The sequence below is a fragment of the Procambarus clarkii genome, chromosome 1 (assembly GCF_040958095.1).
Source record: "Procambarus clarkii isolate CNS0578487 chromosome 1, FALCON_Pclarkii_2.0, whole genome shotgun sequence".
NCBI classification, from domain to species: Eukaryota; Metazoa; Arthropoda; class Malacostraca; order Decapoda; family Cambaridae; genus Procambarus; species Procambarus clarkii.
The window spans coordinates 24,764,427-24,789,505 of record NC_091150.1 but is presented as its reverse complement, the minus strand read 5'-3'; the positions used below and the strand labels follow the sequence as shown (position 1 = coordinate 24,789,505).

Sequence of the window (25,079 nt, the reverse complement as noted above, 5' to 3'; positions counted from 1 at the left end):
GGGGTGCATAATAAAGAAAGAAATAGAATTGAATTGGTCTGATTAAGACTTTATGACTATGTAATCTATGTTTTGCTCCACTACTTACTGGTTGAGTATGGGGTGCATAACAAATAATAGCCTCCTTCGGGGGCGCCTTGTTTCTAAACGTGTTAGTCTTAAATCCTTTAATCTCAAATCTTGCTACAATGTACCTCTTAATATATGTTATGTACTCTCGCAACCCAATGTACCTTCTTGTATATAAATAGATTTCAACTGTAAGGGGGTATGGTTTGCACCTTGTTATTCTAATAATGGATAAATAATTCTAATAATGGAAGCGCTAATTATATGAACAAATGCCATGTATTTATTCAGATGATAACAACAGCGAACACAAACCAGCGCATATACGAACGGAATGGTTTGTATGTACAAACTTCTCAGTGAACGAAGTTGTTTCTAGCCCGGTATCCGAAATTGCAGTATACGACTTGACCAGTCCCCGTCTCCTGTGTGCCCTCCGGAGTGGTGCACTCCTGGTGTGCCCCTCAGGGCTTGGTGCACTCCTGGTGTGCCCCTCAGGACTTGGTGCACTCCTGGTGTGCCCCTCAGGACTTGGTGCACTCCTGGTGTGCCCCCAGGGCGCGGTGGTTTCCTGGGTGTGGTGATCTCCTGGGTGTGGTGATCTGCCAGAGGGATCTGGAAGGGGTTTTGTGTTTTTTGCCCATTTCAGTATGAGTTGAGGAGAGGCCTTGACTTTGGCTACCCAGTGTTCTCTGATTGGGGTATAGGCTGGCACTTGCCTTCCTGAGGGACTCTAGGGGCTCCCCAAACATCTGCCTACCAGTGCATTTATTTACTTCAAGGCGCATTATTTTCTGCCGACAGGCGACGCCAATGTAGTCACACGGCTTTTCATTTTACACTTCAAGGAAACACAAGTTAACATCCAGCACCACTTCCATCGTGGCTCCAAAATCAGCAGCAGGAGCAGTATTAAGGGAAAACCATGATACAAACTGCTCCTGTAATGAAGGTGAAAACGCACCAGTGTCCAGAGTGTGGGAAGAAGTTCAGTCGTCTTGGAAATATAAAGACTCACATGTTAGTGCATACAGGTGATAAACCTCATGAGTGTCTAGAATGTGGGAAAAGATTCAGGCAGCTTGGAAATGTGAAGACTCACATGTTACTGCATAAGGATGACAAACTTCACGAGTGTCCAAAGTGTGGGAAAAGATTCAGTCAACTTGCAGGTCTGAAGAGTCACATGTTGGTTCATACGAAAGACAAACCTCATGAATGTCCAGAGTGTGGAAAGAGATTCCGTCATCTTCTAAGTATGAAGAGGCACTCGATGGTGCATTCAGATGAACGACCTTTTGAGTGTGCTGATTGTGGCAGAAGATTTAAGGAACGAAGTGCCTTAATAAAGCACTTGATAGTGCATACAGATGAGAAACCTCATGAATGTCCAAAGTGTGGGAAAAAATTCAGGCAATCTGGATATATGAAGAGTCACATGTTGGCACATAAGGATGAAAAACCTCACAAGTGTTCAGAGTGTGGTAAAAGATTCACTCTGCTTGGAAGTCTGAAGAGTCACATGTTGGTTCATACGGATGACGAACCTCATGAATGTCCAGAGTGTGGGAAGAGATTCCGTCATCTTGGAAGTATGAGGAGGCACTCGATGGTGCATTCAGATGAAAGACCTTTTGAGTGTGCTCGTTGTAGCAGAAGATTTAAGGAACGTGGTGCCCTAATAAAGCACATGTTAATGCATACAAATGAGAAACTTCATGAAAGTCCTGAATGTGGTAAAAAATTCAGGCAGTCTGGATATATGAAGAGTCACATGTTGGCACATAGGGATGACAAACTTCACAAGTGTCCAGAGTGCGGGAAAAGATTCAGTCTACTTGCACGTCTGAAGAGTCACATGTTGGTTCATATGAATGACAAACCTCATGAATGTCCAGAGTGTGGGAAGAGATTCCGTCATCTTGGAAATATGAGGAGCCACTCAGTGGTGCATTCAGATGAAAGACCTTTTGAGTGTGCTGAGTGTGGCAGAAGATTTAAGGAACGTAGGGCCCTAATAAAGCACCTGTTAGTGCATACAAATGAGAAACCTCATGAATGTCCAGAGTGTGGGAAAAAATTCAGGACACCTGGAAATATGAAGAGTCACATGTTGGCACATAAGGACGAAAAACCTCACGAGTGTCCAGAGTGTAGGAAAAGATTCAATCTGCTTGGAATTCTAAAGAGTCACATGTTGGTTCATACGGATGACCAACCTCATGAGTGTCCAAAGTGTGGGAAGAAATTCCGTCATCTTCGAAGTATGAAGAGGCACTCGATGGTGCATTCAGATGAAAGACCTTTTGAGTGTGCTGATTGTGGCAGAAGATTTAAGGAAAGAAGTGCCTTAATAAAGCACATGATAGTGCATACAGATGAGAAACCTCATGAATGTCCAGAGTGTGGGAGAAAATTCAGGATGCTTGGAACTATGAAGACTCACATGTTAGTGCATAAGGATGACAAACTTCACGAATGTCCAGAGTGTGGGAAAAAATTCAGGCAGCTTGGAATTATGAAGAGTCACATGTTGGCACATACGGATGGCAAACTTCATGAGTGTCCAAAGTGAAGGAAAAGATTCCGTCATCTTGAAAGTATGAGCTAATTATATGAACAAGTGCCATGTATTTATTCAGACGAGAACAACAGCGAACACAAACCAGCGCATATACGAACGGAATGGTTTGTATGTACAAACTTCTCAGTGAACGAAGTTGTTTCTAGCCCGGTATCCGAAATTGCAGTATACGACTTGACCAGTCCCCGTCCAGTACACCTGTCAAGAGTTAGAAAGTGAGCCTAACATCTTGTCAGCTGTATAACATGTCATTAAGACGCTGCACAGTTTACCTAGACTCTCATACACCCCAGCACAGTGTCTACACCACACACAGGTATGCCTACATCCTTGGACTACCAATTTTACTTTTGAGGCATTTAATTGTTTCATTTGTTTTCGAAACTCTGTTTCATTTGTTAGTAGGATTTTCTTGCCCTTATCGGGCATTTGTTAGCGATATTGTAATGTGTGCAAATTAATTTATACAGTAGTTTATAATTACTATATTTAGTTTATACTGTTCTGTAATTCTAGTTTTGTAGCCAATTCAGTTAGTAAGTATTATGATAGTGACAATATTGTTTTATCTTTCTAATCCAGTACATTGGATTTTAAATCAAACCACACACCTATTGGGTTAAAGTATTGTCACTTCAAATTCTTATGGACTGCTCTGTAATTTGCTGAGACATAGATGTACTTGACCAATATTTATAGACTTTAAGAAGATCTCAAGTCCCAAGCCTGTATGTCTTGCCAAGCCTATATGACAAAACCAAGTTAGATACAAATAACATCATCACTTTTATTTTAGAAACAAAAACACCTAGGAGCGTTCATTTGAAATTACATATCTTAAGCTAAAATAAGATTATTGATCAAGGCAAAGTTCAAATTCACTGAACATTAAGATAGCTTCATGACAAGCTAAGTTAATATATAACTTTGTTACTTCATGAATACCAAAGTGATATATAACTTCTCTACAAGCCAAGATCATGTAATTTTACTTAAGGCTATTTTAGCATAGTGGGAAATAATGGTTATTACCAAGTGCTTTGTTCACACCAAAACATTCGTTAATTTAGGGGCACCAGGAAAGATGACCAAATGTAGTGAGAAACTGTTTTGAAGGTACACGATATGAAAGGAGCTTACAATGTTTTTGTAATTATATTGACAGTCGTGGACCAAACAAATATACACGCAATTGGAAGGATTTGGATGCCTACTCCAAGCCTGTTCGTGGTTCCATACGCGGAGGTCCTGGAAGAGGTGGGCCCAGGTCTTTGCATGGCAGCCGAAAAACTCTAGACAACGATGAAGAATTCCCGGTATTGAATTCTCCACAATACAAAAAACACGAAGGCGATAAATATAATGACCTCAACAAGTTTGAATCTCCTGTGACAAGATCAGAAGTGCCAGGAGCAATTGTTGACAATTTGCATACAGGTTAGTTTTGTTTATTTTTTGTTTTGGTCGACAGCATTGTTGACATCTGATTACAACAAAAAATTATACACAGTATTCATATTTTTAATGTTAGGGTTGAATTAATAATATTTTGTATGTCAATACAGTATTTAAGTGCTGGCTTGTATTAAATGTCCCCCCTTTTGGCAGAAGTATTTTGGGATAAATACTTTTTCTTTTTTCCCATAATACCTCTCTTCAGTTCTTTGTTTATATAGTACAGTAATTAGCTATTACAGTTCAAATTCTTAGTCATATCTTTCATATTTTAGTTTTTAATTATTTTTATCCTTCAAATTTTTTGTATTTTATATGGCCTGTAATACTTTATAAACCTAATGAACCATTCCTCATTTATGTATGTACGGAATATTAGTGTAAACATATAACACATTATATAGCACCACTTGTTGTGAGGGGAAACATTGTGATAAACTGCTATTGATTATAAACATTAAAACTGCTATTGATATTCCAAGATATCATCTGATCATAAATGTAATTAAAGCAAGAAATAAAATATAACAAATTTCCACGTGGCACCTGACCCTATCACTCGTTACCAAGCTACCATGATTGGATATCCTGCTCTCCAACTACCAAAGCTAGCCAACTTTATGACTCCACCAGAACTAAACCATGGCATGTAGATAATTTAATGACATTAGAGCTTCCTGAATGCTAATTAACAATATAAGAAAAAACATATAATTTTGTATGCACACAAGGAGATAGGTACAGAATATTGGCATTTGTCTTGAGAGTTAAGGTGATAGTTAGACTTCAGGGGGGCCATCTTAAATTTGAGGTGGTTTAAACTTTCCTTGCAGCTTAGAATTATACTGAGGCTATCTGGAGATCTTGAGGTTATCTCGAGATGATTTCGGGACTTAGCGTCCCCGCGGCCCGGTCCTCGACCAGGCCTCTTTTTTGTTACACACCCCCAGGAAGCAGCCCGTAGCAGCTACCCAACTCTCAGGCACCTATTTACTACTAGATAACAGTACGATTCTGATTTCAGTGAACCCCTGAACACATTGAAGATCAATGATCTGAAGGAATTCTTTGTGAATGTAACACCACCATCGAAGAATATATCACGCGCCACCCTAATCCCACTGGACTCTTGAAGCAGCAATAGACTGCATGCCCATGCACTCTGCACCAACCATGGACTCCTGGAGTCCTGTTCATCAAGAATTGGAAAAACCATTATCACAGGCCCTTAACATCTTTTGGTGATGGAGCCTACATACTAGTGTTACAGTATTCCTGATATACATAAAATAACAGATCGTTCCACTTCACAAAGGAGGTAGTAAAGCAAATGCAAAAAATTGTAGTCTTGTAGCTCTAGCATACATCATAAAAAATCTTTGAAAAAGTGCTCTAAAATGTAATATCACAAAACACATGGAATCACAGTGTCGACATAACTCTGGGCATCATGGGTTCAGAACAGGGCGTTCTTACCACTCACAATTCTTAGACCACTGTGATATGGCCTTAGATGCCATGGAAGACGAGCAAAATGCTGATAAAATACACACATATCTCATAAAAGCCTTTAACAAAAGTGACCAGGGTGTCATTGCACACAAAATGCGCACAAAAGGAATTACGGGCAAAGTAGGGAGATAGATCTTTAACTTACTAATGAACAGAACTCATATTTTAGTGAACAAAAATCGAGCTATCTTAAATATAAACAAACCATAGAATTTGGTTTTAAATATGCTCAATGGCTTTCCAAGGTCCCAACTCTTTTAATGTTGGAAAATCTATGAAAAATCATTACAAATGTGATTGGAGCCACATTAAGAGTGTTATCATTCATACTTTAATATTTCCCATGCTCCGAGCCAATTCCACTGAGCAAAACTTTAATTTCAACCTATCATATGATGGGCAACTTTTTCCACCAGTTTGCTCAACTCTGGTCTAACATCCTAAGCAAATCTGCACATCAACCGCTTCATTGAACTCTGTTCGATAAATCAGATGAGTAAATCCAGCCAGGAAAGCCTGTGTTGCAACCATAGATTTGCCAAAATGAGGTTCACTGAATTAAAAATTAAAAAAATTGAAGGATTCTGTTATATTCCATGACCTATTAACTCTTACCTGCATCTACAGATGGATCCATATAACCATGTTGCGGTGGGAAGGGTGAAACTTGCTGCCCAGGAATGGAGCGTTGTCTTTGAGACGAGTATCTTTTTGGTCTAGAAGATGAGCTATCTCCGTCAGGAGATGCATTACCACCTCTGTTTCCCCGACCTTGCATGTTGGCTGCAGCAGCGGCCGATTCCTGCAGTCGTGGAGGCATTGTGTTGCGTCTGTTATCCACATTTCCACCTCCACCACCTAAGCAAATAAAACACACTTATGGCACATGCAAGAGAGTAAATTATACAAACCTAAAAAGTCACCCCCTTACATCTCATTATAAGCATCTGTTAAATACATAATAAAGTAGACACTGGCAAAGTATCCAGTATCAAAAGTTCATCAACTTCACTCGCCTCTTCCTTGAGACACAATCAGGGTACAGTAGTTGCCCGTATATTGCATGCATTAAATATAGTTTTTGGCCTCCATGCAGTTTGGAAGCTTAGCAAAATCTCTAGATCACCTCTGAAATGAATAAGAACCAGTCTGGTGCTGCTGGTATGGAAAGACAAGACAAGACATTAAAAAAGAAGGTAACTAAATAGACGTGTATATTCTCCATGGCTATAGAGAATAACATTTTTTATTTGACCACCCTGGACATACCATTGAATGATTTAGTCCTGCAATTGAAGCCTTAAGCTTTTCACTGTCATGATAATAAGTTAAAATTTATACAAGATTTGCTCCCATGCCAAAACCATTTTGCTATGCTCACAAAATCTTGATTATGTGGCAGTCATGTCATTATCTTGAGGGAAAATATCCCCACTGCTGCAACATAATGCAGTACATTGAAAGACTGCACAGTGAAATGCTCCTGGATATGTGCCAAAAGGTTACCAATAAACAAAAACCACAACATCTGACTTCAGTGTATATACCGGTGGCTTAAGAAAAATAAAAACTGTTACTGGTTATATCACAATCTGACGTTAGCTATTGTATCATGCTTCGTGGTAGATGCAGAAGTGCTGCTAGATAATAGTGGGGATAGTGGAAATTTGAGACTGGTTGTCCACAGAAATGTGAATTTGTGAACACTCAAGAAAGCTACATTGACTTAGAAAGTTTTATTACAATGATTCAGTAAAAAATTATTACAAATAAAAACATTAAGAGCCAAAAGGAATAAGGTGGCAACCCACAATACTAAACCCAATGTTTATATATATACTGTACAGTTATCTTATTATGAGCCATTTTTGCATATTTTTTCTGGTATTATAGAGTACAGTACTGTATTTAGATGCAATTTGAGAACATTACATGTTCAAACTTTTCTTATGCATAGCAGGGGGAAGCGAGTAGCATTGCCTGACCTAGTCCAGCCCATCCTCCCGTTTTGGTAGTTCTTATAGTAACGATGAGGACCATAGTATATATACCAACGTACAACAAGATTAAAAAGTAGAAATCGGCACTATTAAGTTGGACAAACCAGACTTGGGTTGCGAAGACAAATTAACTAACCTAACCTTCCAAGGCCTAACACAATATGAGGCCTAGTATGTGTGTGCTATACTAGGCCTAGGAATATTTAAGTTTGTTTTTTTTAGCTTAATTTTTTCTGACTATAAAGTCAACAGTACAAAGTTCTAAAGTTCTACTATGTAATTGCTTAGAATGCCAATCTTTGTACTATGGTACACAGTTACAAAAACTACCATCTACAGGAGAATGGGTTACCTAGTCACATCCAGAGGCTAAGGACAATATGGTTTGCATCTTTATAGCCAAGTGTACTGTTTGTTTTCAAATAATGGTTACCACTCATGAACATGTTTTTGTCTCAAGTGCCTTACTAAAAAGTTTGGTAAAAGATTTTTTAATTAATATTTTACTCTTAACACCTTTACTGCAACATTCAACATTTGTTCATTTTCCTATTAAACTTATCTATACTGCAAGTGTAAACAATCATCTCAACCTTGAAAATAACAAACAGTACTTGTTAATGTACAAATCCACCACCGAGTTCAAAGAGGAGAGATACAGATGCTTAAAACAACCTCAGTGTTAACAGACAAAACTCTGGCCCTCTCATTGACAACTATGAGAGGGCCAGAACTAGATCCCAGGAATCAATAGGGATACCAATTCTTCAATACTCGCTTTACCTTAGCCAAAAATAAGGGTGAAGCATCGATTCAGCCAGGTCGCTATGAACCTGCACATCCTACCTTTACCTCCTCACCTAATATATATGGGTTGTGGTCCCCAGGAACCACAGCCCATATATAAACTTAACTTAAAAATGAAATGAAATGAGTATATGGGTCACTATGCATGGAAAACACATGGGTGTCATAAAGCCAGTCAATTTTCATATTGTTTCTTTCCTAGCAGTCAGTTTGGCAGGGAAGACCCTTCCAGGTGCAAACAGAGCTTGTTGGGGGTCAAGCACCTATGTCTCACTGCCAAATCAAGGAAGATGCTATGGAAGGTCCCTCAAGGCACTGTCTTGGGTTCATTTTTCTTCCTAATCCATGTGAATGACCTACTCAAGGAAGTGTATTCATGCATGGTAATGTTTTCAAACAATGAAAAGCTAATGGGAAAATAAAAAACTGATGAGAACTGTATAGTGCTGCAGGAAGACCTTGACAAATGCCAGGAGCAGGCAAAGAAATGGCTGTAAATGTCTTAAAAAGCTTAAGACAATGAAGGTGAGAAAAAATCAGAGGAAATCTACATCATAAAGGAAGGGCAATGACAAAAAATCTGAAAGAGAAATAGACCTGAGAGAGGATATACAACACTGGAACACTGGCAGTATAACACACTCTTTCAAGAAAATTTATGCAGCTTACATTAGACTAGTATTAGAAAAATTCAAAAGGAACTTTTAAAAGTACATTGGTTTACAAGATGGCTAGTACTGTACCTGAATTAAAATGGCTAAACTATGATGACTGGGTCAAGGAACTCAACAGAAGAGAAAGGAACAAAGGAGGTATGATAACTACATTCAAGACATCGAGGTGAATAGAAAAGGCAAACAGGGGCAGCCAATTATAAATTTGGAGAAAATAGAGCAAGAGGATAGGACACAGGTGGAAGCTGGAACACAACTGAACTTGTCCGAACCTAAGGAAGTATTCATTGACAACTTTAGAGCTAAATTTCACTCGCCACAGACACAAACAAGAAAGTGGTGATCAGGTTAAAGTGGTTTAAGCTATTTCCTATATTCTTCCACACACATCATCCTGCCAGACACTTTGCCCACTATACCTAACAAAGTCTAATATTCTTATACTAACAATATTCATGATTTTTATACAATGATCCTACTAACAAAAATAAATAATGAAATATTATTTAAATGAAATATTTAGATACTGTCCTGAATGCCTCTTCCAAATTAAAGATTAAATTTGTTCTGCAAATAGCCAAAAGGAGTTCAACTTTAATACTGTACAAACTTTGCTTCTATCATTATAGAGTACGTAAATGATGTCAAGTTTCTAGCCGATAAGAAAAAACATTCAAGGTATCGAAGAGGAACTACGAGGAAAAATATCAAGGATATCTAATTAACATAAGATAGCATTTACTAAATGACAATAATTATAAAACATGTGAAACATTAACATTGATAAAACAAAATAAAAGCTGACAACCAATATACAATTGTTAAGGAATACAAAAATTACTAACGATTTTTGTTCCTGAACGGCTCTTTTCTATTTTGTGAACTGATACTGATGTTCTTTAACATTGCTGTTATTTCTTCTATATCTCTGGGTGTATGGGGAGTATGTGGTTGGGGTAAACGCTGCTGGTGTCCGCCTCTATAATTACCACGGCCACTGGGACAATTGTCTTGGTAATACTGGCCCCAACTGTCCTCATTATATCTGTTGACAAAATGCCCACAGTGTTACCTGCACATGACTGTCAACACCATATTAATTAGCAGCATAAAATATAATTAAACATTTAGTTGAACATCTACACACAAATGGTTTCAAAAGGGTTAAACATTTTAAACATACAAAATGATATGTTCAGAAGTGTGTATATGAAATGTTGGGACATTATCAAAACATACCATTTCAAATTAATTATATTAATTTTCACCTTGCAATATTAATGATAATAAAATATCACCAAAACGAATAATAACCATACTACATTATTTAGGCACTGTGCTCGCTAAGAAATCATAGTGATCACAATGCCTAAAACATGTTTTCCAAAGAAAGATAAAATGTGTCAGCTGGCAGGGAGCAAGGACCATATCTTACTTATTCAGTCCTGACAGTAGCTTAGGAATGGAGGTGTTGGTAGATAGAAGGTCAAGGAGAGCAGGGAGGAACTGGGTGTGATGATGGGCGGCAAGGAGAGAATGACGAGGAACCGGGTGTGGCCAATAGGTAGCCCGTTATCACAAGACAACCTCAGGCCGGGCTCGGGGAGTAGAACTCCCCGAATCCTCTCTAGGTATGCTCCAGGTAAGCCCTGCCACCCAGTCTATGGAAGCCCTCTTTCTGATATCTTGTATTTTAGGCCAGTGTGTCAGACTTTGTCAAAACCTTTTGATACATTTCTGAGCAGCAAATTACACTGCCAGAAACTCTTAGCCACCCCATGCACTTTTGGTTACCCACCTGCCATCCACAATTGCCCTTCTGTGACTACCCAAAAAGAATGGCATGTATAGGCTGTATTGTACAGTGTATTTCTCTGCTATAATATTTAACTTTTTTCTTATGGTGGCCGAGGTATCATGCCTAGGGTGGACCGATCCTTATCTTGTCAACCTGCCCAGTCAAATATTTTCCCTTATGTGATTTTACCTCTTGCTACTCAATAAAATATTTTCTTTCCTAAATTTTTTGTTTTAAAAGAAACACAAGTCTTGTTTTTGCTAAGATAGTCTGGTAGCAGCAGCAATTGATGTGGAGGTGTTAAGAGGAAGCAAGTTATGCAATCATTAAAGCTACGAGTGATTCAACTTTTGTGAAAAATAGTCATTCACTTTGCTACATTCCTGGTAAGAAGTTCAGTAAGTCGAAAGTTTTGGTAACTGGAATGAGGGCAAGCCCCATATGATTCTGATTATCAAGCATAGACAATATTTTATTTTCCAAGTACTGTACATCTTCCCTAAACTGTCTTAGGCATAGATCAAAACAAAGTTTGAAGCGAATGATTGCCCTTGTCAATACCGTACTTTGGAACATTAGCAATCAAAAAATAACACTGACAATAAATAAATAAATAAATTTGTTACTTGTTTACAGTGTTATTAAGCCATGTCGTAGTAACTTCATCCAGGTTTCTGCTGGAAAAAGAGCAGCAGGCAAAGCTAATTGTCACTTTGTCCAATTCATTTACCTACCCTATATAGTGTACTGTCTATAAGCCAAATAAATAATATAAATTCAATTCTGTAACTTCTCAGCAACACTGTTTTATTCCCAATCCTATTCTAAGCACATTACAATAAGGTACCAGTGGATTAGTAGTCATCTGCCAATAAATTACTATGTCCTATTTTCATGCTTTACATGGAAAACCAAAAATAAGATTGAATCTATTTTGTTGTATATCTGAACAAAAATGCTTCTCTTACCTATGTTGTTCACGTTCTCGATTATAGCCTCTGCCACGATTGTAACCTCTACCAGAACCTCTGTAACCTCTGCCACGTCCACCATAGCCATCAGCACATACATCTTGGGGTTGTGGACTAAAACCTGAGATCTTGTGTAGCTGCTGCTGTTGTTGTTGCTGCTGCTGCTGTTGTTGCTGCTGCTGCTGCTGCTGATGATACTGCGGTGGTAACTGCTGCTGTGGTGAGGCTAATGGTGCCGTTTGTTCTGGTTTATAATTTTCATTATCACCTGCAAAAATTTCAACTAGTTGTTTCAACTGCCTAAAGTGCAATCAAGAAATATATTCCCAGCCAGGAATATGTGGTGTACATTTTCACATGTTCATGAATGGAGACAGACAGGAGGCTATAAATTACAAATCAGTGTCCCTTACATGCCTCTTGTGTAAAATGCTAAATACTTTGTACTCGAGAGACTGCATGGTTTTTTGGGAGAAAAAAAGGCAAAAAGGCTTTATGAACCTGATTGACTTTTATTATCACCAAGATAAGGAAGAGAAAGAAGGATACATCGATTTCATGTTCCTAAATTCTCAAAAGCTTATTGACACTGTCCCTCCAAAAACAAAGGCTGATCCACAAGTTGGAAAAGGAAGCTGTAGTAAATATGAAGATACTGGACTGGAATAGAGTCCAACTACTCTATTGGTATCTGACAAACAGGAAAGACTTCTGTAGTTTAGGAAAGTGTCAAGTGGGGTCCTGCAGAGTTCGGTACCTGGACCACTGTTCCAGCTGTATATAAATGACTTCCCAGAAGAGGAATACACAATAATGTTTACATATGACACTAAACTGATGAGAAGAGTAAGGACAGAGGAAAAAATAAAATAAAATAAAATAAAATAAAAGAGGACTGCACAATACTATAAGAGGACTAGACAAGCTGCAGGTATAGACAAATGATAACCAGAGTTTAATCCCGATAATTGAATAGAAATATGGTTTGGTTAAGAAAAATAAAGACCAACAAGAAAGTATTGTGCAATATATGAGTGAGGCAGTTATAACAAAAAATAAAAATAAAATAGAAAAACACTAGGGAGTTGACAAAACTAGCCTTAACACTAGAGGAGCATATGAGCAGAATAACATCAGCAGCATATGTGAAACTAGACAAAACAAAAATTGGCATTTGGAAACTTTGGTGAAGAATCCTTCAAAATATTACACATCACACATGATGACAAGACCACACACTAGAATGTGAAGGGACGACGACGTTTCGGTCCGTCCTGGACCATTCTCAAGTCGATTGTGATCAAGTCACAATCGACTTGAATGGTCCAGGACGGACCGAAACGTCATCGTCCCTTCACATTCTAGTGTGTGGTCTTACCATCATACTTTAGCCACGTTATTGTGACTCATCGCCTGCATACACATCACATACTTCTGACCAGTACACAGAACACACAGCTCCAAAACACACTTATGAAGGTAATGTGGTAAACAAGTGGGATGAACATGAGCCAGAAGTGGCAGAAGCAACCACCACTCACAGGTACAATAATGACAGTACTTGAACATCAAGAGGTATAAATACCCCTCTTACAATAGCAAGAAGACAGGGCTTTATGAGATAGATCTGTCTCACTTCCTTTAATCACAAGTAGTTAAGCACTCCAGACTTGAAATACTTTTCTATCAAATACAAAAATTCCAAATCTGTCAGGTACCTATTTCCAAATTTTTTATCAATTTGATTTAAATCACAACGATAACATTTATCACAATGTTTCCCCTCACAACAAGTGGTGCTATATAATGTGTTATATGTTTACACTAATATTCCGTACATACATAAATGAGGAATGGTTCATTAGGTTTATAAAGTATTACAGGCCATATAAAATACAAAAAATTTGAAGGATAAAAATAATTAAAAACTAAAATATGAAAGATATGACTAAGAATTTGAACTGTAATAGCTAATTACTGTACTATATAAACAAAGAACTGAAGAGAGGTATTATGGGAAAAAAGAAAAAGTATTTATCCCAAAATACTTCTGCCAAAAGGGGGGACATTTAATACAAGCCAGCACTTAAATACTGTATTGACATACAAAATATTATTAATTCAACCCTAACATTAAAAATATGAATACTGTGTATAATTTTTTGTTGTAATCAGATGTCAACAATGCTGTCGACCAAAACAAAAAATAAACAAAACTAACCTGTATGCAAATTGTCAACAATTGCTCCTGGCACTTCTGATCTTGTCACAGGAGATTCAAACTTGTTGAGGTCATTATATTTATCACCTTCGTGTTTTTTGTATTGTGGAGAATTCAATACCGGGAATTCTTCATCGTTGTCTAGAGTTTTTCGGCTGCCATGCAAAGACCTGGGCCCACCTCTTCCAGGACCTCCGCGTATGGAACCACGAACAGGCTTGGAGTAGGCATCCAAATCCTTCCAATTGCGTGTATATTTGTTTGGTCCACGACTGTCAATATAATTACAAAAACATTGTAAGCTCCTTTCATATCGTGTACCTTCAAAACAGTTTCTCACTACATTTGGTCATCTTTCCTGGTGCCCCTAAATTAACGAATGTTTTGGTGTGAACAAAGCACTTGGTAATAACCATTATTTCCCACTATGCTAAAATAGCCTTAAGTAAAATTACATGATCTTGGCTTGTAGAGAAGTTATATATCACTTTGGTATTCATGAAGTAACAAAGTTATATATTAACTTAGCTTGTCATGAAGCTATCTTAATGTTCAGTGAATTTGAACTTTGCCTTGATCAATAATCTTATTTTAGCTTAAGATATGTAATTTCAAATGAACGCTCCTAGGTGTTTTTGTTTCTAAAATAAAAGTGATGATGTTATTTGTATCTAACTTGGTTTTGTCATATAGGCTTGGCAAGACATACAGGCTTGGGACTTTAGATCTTCTTAAAGTCTATAAATATTGGTCAAGTACATCTATGTCTCAGCAAATTACAGAGCAGTCCATAAGAATTTGAAGTGACAATACTTTAACCCAATAGGTGTGTGGTTTGATTTAAAATCCAATGTACTGGATTAGAAAGATAAAACAATATTGTCACTATCATAATACTTACTAACTGAATTGGCTACAAAACTAGAATTACAGAACAGTATAAACTAAATATAGTAATTATAAACTACTGTATAAATTAATTTGCACACATGTCAAATTTGTATTGAAAAATAGAGTCCCCAAATAATTTCACGTGGAAAGATGCAGAGATGAATATACATGTACAACACTATACACCTTTCTCCTTATCATAGAACGAGGACGATACAAAAGCATTATAGTATATCACCTACAAAACATACATGCTTTTTAATTATGAAATCATTTGTTGAAATAGAAAATAATAAAAGTCGTAGAAGTACCACTGTTGGTATAGAATTGTTCCCACCATATTTACTTCCCTTACTAAAATGCTTTTTCCTTACCCATAACGCCTTCTACAATGAGCTTTTGGAGGACCTTCATTACGTATATCATAACCATATATAGCCATTATCTCTTCCCGGGACTTGGGAGATTGGTCAAACTCATTAAATTTGTCATGGTTCCACTTATCATCCTCTTTCCAAACTTTCTTCTTACCAACTTCCTTTTTAACGACTGGTTCTTCAACCCTGTAGCAAACATTATGAATATCACAAAAAATTATAAAAAATACATGTTTATATACAAAAATAAAAGTTATATACAAAATTATAAAAGAATTATAGAATACACACACACAATGTGTGTGTATGTGTATTCACTTAGTTGTATTCACCTAGTTGTGCTTGCAGGGGTTGAGCTCTGCTCTTTCGGCCCGCCTCTCAAACTGTCAATCAATTGTTACTAACTACTATATATTTTTTTTCCTTTCCCACACACACACCCCCACAGGAAGCAGCCCGTGACAGCTGACTAACTCCCAGGTAACTATTTACTGCTAGGTAACAGGGGCATCGGGGTGAAAGAAACTCTGCCCATCGTTTCTCGCCAGCACCGGGAATCGAACCCGGGCCACAGGGTCACGTGTCCAGGGTGCTATCCATACAGCCACCGGCAAAGGTGTGTGTGTGTGTAAACTCATACAATTCAAAGAATGTTTACTTTGGTAATGTATTGTTACCAAAAGCTTTCACAACTTATGTGATGATTGACAAAAGCATGCATTAACTTGGATACTAGCATGATGATAACACCATCATTGTAAAAAACATTAAGATTTATTCACCATTAGGTATATTTCAAAGAAAACACACTATAAATTCAAACTACAGTACTAATACACAAACAGCACTCACGGTTTCTCTACATCGTCTTCGGCAGCGGTCCGGTCATCATGCTCATAAAAAGTTCCTTTCTTGGGGATATACTGAGGGTTTTTCCGATCCTCATCGTCATCTAATGGCTTGTTGTCCTGTAATCACATATCACTGTAAATGCACAACCCTTGGCATGCTACATAATTACTGTACTGCAATTCTAAAAAACATGGAGATAGTGAAACTTTTGACACCAAACCCTAATTTACAATATAATTATTTCAATATTTTGATCAATAGTAATTTAGAAATACAAATGCTTCTCACCTCCCCTAATACAAGACCATCTGGCATTATAATGAGCTCATCCTCTTCCTCCTCCTCCTCTTCCCCAAGCTCTTCCTCATTAGCAGTTTCACACTCACCTCCATCACTTCCCTGGAAAGACAAGAAAAAATTCCTCATTGTGAGGCATGATCTGTAATGCACTTCTCAGGATAATCATTAACAAAATAAAAAGATACAAAACAAGTCAATCTAATCTCATCACAACAATGTTATGGCTTGGAATAGACCTGACAATTCAAAATCTATATGGAGTTATTAATTAATAATCCCCATCCACATAGTAAAATTACTATTAAAAGTGTAAATGTTATTTATATAAAGGTAAAGTCCCACCAGAACTTGCAATGTGTTTGCCTCCTCTTAAGTACATCATGTTATACAATGCATGCTGGCAAAGTTATTACTACTCGGACACCTTTTTTTCTAATGATCAGTTGAGCACCTGCTGCCTGGTAAAACTGGTGCTTACACCCTCATAACTTTTACCACTTGGTTTGCTGATCTGCTGTGTCTAAAGCTGCCGCCCAGTTGGGTGGGTGTGCAGCAAGACTAGTAACTGTGTGACTCACCATAGATGTAAAGTGCCTTGTATAGTGACTGTTGTGAGCCTCTTGTTGATCACTTGTGACAAAGATTATTGATGTGTGTATTTGTGTAGGTGATTAGATATGTATGTATACGTATATATATATATATATATATATATATATATATATATATATATATATATATATATATATATATGTACATGTATGTATGAGTGTGTACATGTATATATAATAATAATTTTGTAACTAGCGTCACAAATTGTTATTTGCTTAGCTAAACGAACTAGAGGGTTCAGTTCCTGAACCGATTACGTGCCTCTGTAATCCTTTACACCACCGCCCACGGGATGGGTATGGGGTGCATAATAAAGAAAGACATTGAATTGAATTGGTCTGATTGAGACTTTATGACCATGTAATCTATGTTTTGCTCCACTACTTACTGGTTGAGTATGGGGTGCATAACAAATAATAGCCTCCTTCGGGGGCGCCTTGTTTCTAAATGTGTTAGTCTTAAATCCTTTAATCTCAAATCTTGCTACAATGTACCTCTTAATATATGTTATGTACTCTCGCAACCCAATGTACCTTCTTGTATATAAATAAATAGATTTCAACTGTAAGGGGGTATGGTTTGCACCTTGTTATTCTAATAATAGATAAATAATTCTAATAATGGAAGCGCTAATTATATGAACAAGTGCCATGTATTTATTCAGACGAGAACAACAGCGAACACAAACCAGCGCATATACGAACGGAATGGTTTGTATGTACAAACTTCTCAGTGAACGAAGTTGTTTCTAGCCCGGTATCCGAAATTGCAGTATACGACTTGACCAGTCCCCGTCCAGTACACCTGTCAAGAGTTAGAAAGTGAGCCTAACATCTTGTCAGCTGTATAACATGTCATTAAGACGCTGCACAGTTTACCTAGACTCACATACACCCCAGCACAGTGTCTACACCACACACACGCCTAAAAACCATCGTATATTATACACATTCTCATGTTATGCGTCAGTCTTAAATTAGAAGTGTATGGGGTGCTGGCCCCGGCCCCGCCTACATCGCCTCCTCAGCCCTCTCTATCACCCCGCCCTCATGATGGATAATAATCTATCCTGGCCGGCACTGTACTTACAGTAAGGGGCTTCCGTGGTCCTGTCTGCTCATCCTCGGACTCGTCAGAATCTTCACCTGTGTCAAGTTTTCTCCGTCGCCTTCTGTCCGCCATGGTGGTCTTGTTGCGACTGGGCCGATGGTTAGGGGACTGGTCAAGTCGTAAACTGCAATTTCGGATGCCGGGCTAGAAACAACTTCGTTCACTGAGAAGTTTGTACATACAAACCATTCCGTTCGTATATGGGGTGGTTTGTGTTCGCTGTTGATCTCGTCTGAATAAATACATGGCACTTGTTCATATAATTAGCGCTTCCATTATTAGAATTATTTATCCATTATTAGAATAACAAGGTGCAAACCATACCCCCCTGTTACAAACACGCCATCTGTGGGTCAGCTCCCGAAACCCCCGCCAAACGGACGACGACACCTGGTGTCGACATCCTTGGCTTACAAAGGGAATACTGAAATCCATTAACAAAAAACACGACCTTGAGAAGAAGTATAGGTTAGGAATTGTCTCCAAAGAATTCTCAAAGAATTACTCATTATTGCTAACTAAGATAATTAGACGAGCCAAAACTAATTACTACGAAGATAAATTTACTCAAATAAAGAGCAACATTAAACAAACTTGGAACACAATTTCACAAATATTGGGATCAAAGAAATCTTTAAATAACAAACCGACTCTCCTGTCTAATAACGATGGTCAGCTTTCAGCCTCTGATTCTGCTATTGAGTTCAATAGGTTCTTCTCTTCCATTGGTTCATCCCTTGCAAATGATATTCCATCTTCCAGTACTGACATTAAGGACTATCTTACAGGTAACTATCCTCAGTCTCTGTACCTAAAGCCTATTAACTCCACTGACGTCAACGAGATAATCCTTTCCCTTAAAACCAAGTCTGGTGCCCTTGAGGAGATACCAACTTTAATTTACAAAAAAGCCTCCAGATCTTTAGCCCCTGCTATTGCTTTGCTCTTCAACAAGTCACTTGAACTCCAAACCTTTCCAGATATTCTAAAAAAAGCGAGAGTAACGCCTGTCCACAAATGTGGTGACCCCACAGATGTTAACAACTACAGACCTATATCAATCCTGCCAAACTTGTCAAAAATTTTTGAAAAACTTATATACAAGCAGCTTTACTCATATCTAGCCAAACTCAATATACTTAGCCCTTGCCAATATGGCTTCAGACCCAAAAAAAGCACTAACGATGCACTTATTAGTATGCTTAACTCGATTCATACAGCTCTTGATAAAAAGGAGCTCCCTGTTGGGTTATTTGTGGACCTGCGTAAAGCTTTTGATACTGTCAACCACCAAAACCTTCTTCTTAAATTACATCATTATGGAGTCAGAGGACACTCCCTACAATACCTCGAGTCCTACCTTACTGATAGGCTCCAATATGTTTCTGTGAATAATACAATTTCTCCCACCCTACCCATCAACATTGGTGTTCCTCAGGGCAGCATACTTGGCCCTCTCCTCTTTCTCATCTACATTAATGACCTTCCAAATGCCTCCCAACACCTCAAACCAATTCTATTTGCTGACGACACAACCTTCATTTACTCCAGTCCTGACCCTCTTGCTCTAAATGCCACAGTAAATACTGAGCTAAATAAAGTCCATCTTTGGCTAACTGCCAACAAACTCACCCTTAACATTGACAAAACCTTCTATATTCTGTTTGGCAATAAATCCTCTAGTCTTATAAATCTCAAAATAAACAATACCCAAATTTGTAACAAATTAGATGGCAAATTCCTTGGCATTCTCATTGACCACAAGCTGAATTTCCAGGGACACATTCTAAATATATCAAAAAAAGTTTCAAAAACTGTGGGCATTCTTTCTAAGATCAGATATTATGTACCACGCCCTGCTCTGGTGACTCTCTATTACTCCCTTATCTATCCTTATCTCAACTATGGTATTTGTGCTTGGGGTTCTACTACCCAAAATCACTTACGTCCTCTAATTACCCAACACAAAGCCGCTATTAGAACAATATCCAACTCTGGCCCCAGACATCACTCGGTACCCCTACTCAAATCTCTTAATATGTTAGATATTAAGTCACTGCACATTCTCTCATGTGTATTATACATATATAAAACGCTAAACTATAATGCCAATCCTGATCTTAAAAGCTTCATAGAAGGTTGTAACAGAACCCATGAGCACCACACCAGAAATAAATACAGTTTTGATATTCCTAGAGTACGTCTTAATCAAACTAGAAATGCTCTGCAAATCAAGGGGCCCAGAATGTGGAATGACCTTCCCAACCATGTTAAAGACTGTACCTCTCTCAACCAGTTTAAGATAAAAACTAAACACTACCTAATAAATTCCCTGTAATCTACCTCACTCCTCTATTGTCAACCCATGTCTGTTATTTTCTTTTTTTTTTTTCTTTTTTTTTAATAAACACTGTTTGTCAACCTATTGTATTTGTGCTGCTTTTTCAGTCATGTTCCCCCTTTTTTTTTATCTTTATTTGTATTTGTTCTCAACATCTTTTATTCTTTATGCTCAATTAGTATTAAGTTCTAGATATTAATGTTTTTCTTGCCCGAAACGCATTGCGTAATAGTGGCTTTAGGCATTGTATGTACTAGCTCTATCTATATATCAATCCATTAATGTAACATCACTTGTATGTATATACCTTACCTGAATAAACATCTGAATCTGAATCTGAATCTGAATCTGGTGAGGACAGCGTGTACTGGCCTCGAGGACCAGTTTCCAGTCTGGTTCAGCGCTCAACACCGCCGCTCCTGACCTCTGGTGAGGTGGTGCTCCGACGACAGCGCCATCTATGGACTGGATACGTCAGGTGTTTGTGCCAGAGCCCGTAAGTAAGGTGTTTTAGTGTGTCCCAGTCATTGATGACGTGCCTGTTTACAGAGTCGACCTGGGACCGCTGTGTTGAAGGTTGAGTCAGTCTACCCGAGGCAGCCAGTCTCCATACTGTGAAGTTTGCTGCAGCTGTTGTGACGTCGTCCCCCCCGGAAGAACACTGTGGTGTGTTAGCCTGCCAGTAGAGTGGCAGTGAAAGGATTTACCCGGGACCGACTGTTGGAGACGATCATCCACTGGGGTACTGAAGACAGGAGAGTGACTTGGGTTGTCACACGAGGCTCCTGTTTAGGGCGTTCCCCTTATATCGTTCATGGAGTGGCCGTACCAGCCTTGGTGGCTCAGTACCTGCCAGCAGACCAGCTGGACGTGTGGTTGACGGCCTCCACGACGGTGCCCCCAGTGGACCTGTGTTTTGGCTGACTTGTGGCCCGGGTAGGCTCGGCATTCTCAGAGGACACGTCGTGAGGCCACGAAGAAAGCACCGCGGACTCAGCACCTAGCTTCTGGCTCAAGAGTCTTCAGAAGGAGACTAATTTGTGGATTAATCCCCTTGTATAGTGTTGATACCCCCCCCCCCTTGTGTAACCGTTTTATATATTATTTATTGGTGACGGACATTATATTATATTAAGTTCTTAGCTTTCTTTCCCTACTCCCTTTAAGTTACTTGCGTCACGGATCTCATCCCTTGATAGCCTCTACTGGCTTGGGAACGGATACATTATATCTTCCTCTAACATCAGAGTAAGGACCCCGTTGCGTCCCGAGAGGGCCGTAACATAATTGGCATCCCCAGCGGGATCCGTCCCCTTGTTAAGTATGTTTGACAGGGGTGGTGAAGTGGCGTAATCCCTGTATATAATTCCCCCTGTGTGAGACGATTGTGACGTTATACGTCCTGTGCGGTGCTCAGTGATTCAGTGCAATATTGTAGAGCGAAGTGTTCGCTGTGATTCGGTGCAATATTGAGTAGTGCGGTGCTCAGTGATTCAGTGCAATATTGTAGAGCGAAGTGTTCGCTTGGACTCGGTGCAATATTGGGTAGTGCGGTACCCGAAGTGATTACGTACAATATTGGCAAGTGCAGTGTTTGGTGCGATAAAGTGCAATATTGGCGTAGAACAGTGCTCGGTGCGTTAAGTGCTAACTTGTAAGCAGTGTGTTAAGTGCTAAGTGTTCCATCTGTGACAATGGCAGAAAAAGCTACCATCGATGATCTGGACGAGGTTCAGGCTTTTCTGAACAGAGAAGATTGTCTTGCCAGATTAAAATATCTGAGTAAACCAGAGTTTGTACTAGTGAGCGCCTACCTGGAGATAAAGATCCGTGCCAGTGATTCCCGTGTGGAGATCTTGTCCAAGGTACACCGGCACCTGAAGGCAGAAGAGAAACAGGAAGGCGAGACTCCTAGTACAAAGGAAAGTGCAGACATAGCTTCCAGGGAAAAGGAAGATAAGGGCAGTGACGTTGACAGTGATGCAGGTGAGCTTAATATCAGCTTCCTAACAGTCAAGATGCATGCCCTAGAAATTAATCGGGAAATTGAATGGAAGAAGTTAGAAATGGAACGAGAATTAAAAGATAAAGAAATGGAGATGAAAGAAAAAGAATTGGCGATGAGGCGTTTAGAATTAGAAAGAGAAGAAAGAAGAGAAGAGCGAGAAAAAGAGAAATGAGAAAGAGAAGAGCGAGAAAGAGAAGAGAGACGAGAGAGGGAAGAACGAGAAAGAGAGGAACGAGACAGACAAGAACGACGAGACAAAGAGGAGAGAGAGAGACAACATGAACTAGAAGTTTTGCGATTAGGCGGTGGTCGGAGGCAAACAACGGACACCAGTAGCTTCGATCCGGTACGCAACATCAAAATGGTCCCCAAATTCCATGAGAAGGAAGTGTCAAAATTCTTTGCAGCCTTCGAGAAAGTCGCTGCCTCTTTGGAGTGGCCAAGGGAGAATTGGGCCATCATGATACAGTCAGTCTTGACTGGGAAGGCCCAAATCGCCTACTCTACGTTATCCCTTGACGACTCCAGCGATTATGACAAGGTGAAGAAGGTTGTGCTCATGGCGTACCAATTGGTACCTGAGGTGTATAGGCAAAAGTTCAGAAACCTGAAGAAGACCTCAGAGCACACTTTCACAGAGTTCGCCACGATCAAGGAGCGACTTTTCCAAGAATGGTGTGCCTCTCGGAAGGTGGAGACCAAGGAAGACCTCGAGCAGCTGATTCTGCTTGAGGACTTCAAGGATTGTTTGTCTGGAGACCTCAAGACGTACTTAGAGGAACAGCAGGTAGAGACCTTGAGTGCAGCAGCCACCATGGCTGAAGAGTACATCCTGACTCGTAGGCCATCTGCTAAGTACGTCCCAAGGAATTACCAGCGCCGGTTCGACAGACCCCATGATGAAGAAGAAAGACCCGTCCCACAGAGTGCTAAGAAGACTCCCCCAGGTAGCCCTCGACGAACAAGTCCTAGTAGTCCGAAACACCGTAGTCCGAGGAGGAACATGGTGTGCTGGACTTGTGGGCAGAAAGGGCATATAGCTGCTAGGTGCCGAGGCAGAAGAGGTGGCAGTGCACGTAGGGAGGTGGTGATGATGAGCTGTGGAACATCACCAGCAGGAAGCCAGTCGACGACGACGCAGGAAGAACCCAGATTGTTTTCCCCTCACACTTCAGGCGGGTATGTATCGAGTGATCAAACTGGTAGATCAGTTGTAGTGCTCAGAGATAGTGGAGCAGCCCAGTCCCTGATCGTGAAGAGCTCGTTACCCGAGGGAGTAAGTGTGGTTGGGAGACCAGAGGTTGTCCTGGTTGGGTTTCCTAGGACGCAGTACATCGCCCCCTTAGTGCCAGTACATCTCGACTCGCCTTATTTTAGCGGCACATGTGCGTTGGCAGTAGTCGATACCCTCCCTGTGGCTGGGATTGACGTGGTACTAGCCAACGACTTGGTGACCGATTGGAGCACCAATCATCCCAAGGTTGCGGACGAGTCTACCGGAACAGCACGGTCTGAGGTAACAGGCAATGGTAATGTCCAGGTAAAGACAGACCCGGATTTGAACATGTCTAATTTGTCCTCTCCCCCGCAGATCGACAGTTATCTAGCAGTGTCTCCTGATTCTTCTCTCGACAAGGAACATGAGGTTACGATGGCAGAAGTACCTGAGCTAGAAGAGAGGCCTTGTGTGCAGACACCCACGGATACCAACGAGTCTGGAGCGAAGGCGGATGTGTGCTTGCGGTATGGCAAGTTACAGCGTGTAGTGAACCAGCCAGAGATTCCCCAGACGTCAGAGGTAGGTGCGGTGTGTTCAAAAGGTCTAGTGCCCTCTTCGGTCCAAGCCAGGCGTGTGGATGTTGCCGGCTATGGACATGACAAGCTCGGGAAACTTATCCCTCGGCTTACCAAATGTTTCCTATCGGTATTTTGTTTGATTCTCGTATGTGTTCTCGTTTGTGCTCTCAGTGAGGACCGGTGGACGACCCGACGAATGATGGCTCCCATGAACATCGTGAAGAGGTCCCAGGGATTAGCGATTTGTACTGCAGGTGTTGCAGTTGAAGAAGGGACCTGGAAGGTGATGGTTGATACAGGAGGTACGCGAAATGATAATATGAGTGACTGTTTCCGACAGGTTGACACCCCCCGCGTGACTGCTGAGCCTCAATGCAGCGTTATGTGGAACGTTGGTCGACCTGACGGTGGCAGAGCGAATGCCATCTGCGACGTACGAACAGCCCCGTTGGGACTAGGTGTGGACCTAGTAGAGTATGCTGTAAGTACTGTTTTACCCGCTGTCGCTATCACTCTGAATTATCAGACCCCTGTATTCCAGGTGCCCGTCTCCCTGAAGGACCACCGGACCGGTACTAGAAATACCGTCTGGGATCAGCCATCATCGGTGCCACGACGCAGGGAAGTGTCGAGTCGCCCCAGATCGTGTCTACACCGATCCTTCCTGGAGAAATGTGAGATGATGCCCCTGCTTGCCATC

The 25,079-nt window shown here is 39.9% G+C and overlaps 2 protein-coding genes across 2 annotated transcripts; one reads left to right on the top strand and one right to left on the bottom strand.

The window, feature by feature from the left end:
• The first annotated feature begins 994 nt into the window (after positions 1–994).
• Positions 995–4,095, top strand: LOC123752028 (zinc finger protein 729-like). Its single transcript, XM_069321197.1, has 2 exons — positions 995–2,640; positions 3,819–4,095. The coding sequence occupies exons 1-2, from the start codon at positions 995–997 to the stop codon at positions 4,093–4,095; spliced, it is 1,923 nt and encodes a 640-aa protein (XP_069177298.1).
• On the bottom strand, positions 3,647–18,368 carry LOC138363870 (putative mediator of RNA polymerase II transcription subunit 15). The gene is made up of 9 exons (XM_069323350.1): positions 18,213–18,368; positions 16,500–16,610; positions 16,212–16,327; positions 15,357–15,545; positions 14,092–14,363; positions 11,868–12,138; positions 9,947–10,146; positions 6,236–6,478; positions 3,647–5,297 (listed from the first exon to the last, which is right to left on the bottom strand). Exons 1-9 carry the CDS (start codon positions 18,303–18,305, stop codon positions 5,221–5,223), a joined length of 1,572 nt encoding a protein of 523 aa, XP_069179451.1. The 5' UTR covers positions 18,306–18,368; the 3' UTR covers positions 3,647–5,220.
• Between the last annotated feature and the right edge of the window lie 6,711 nt (positions 18,369–25,079).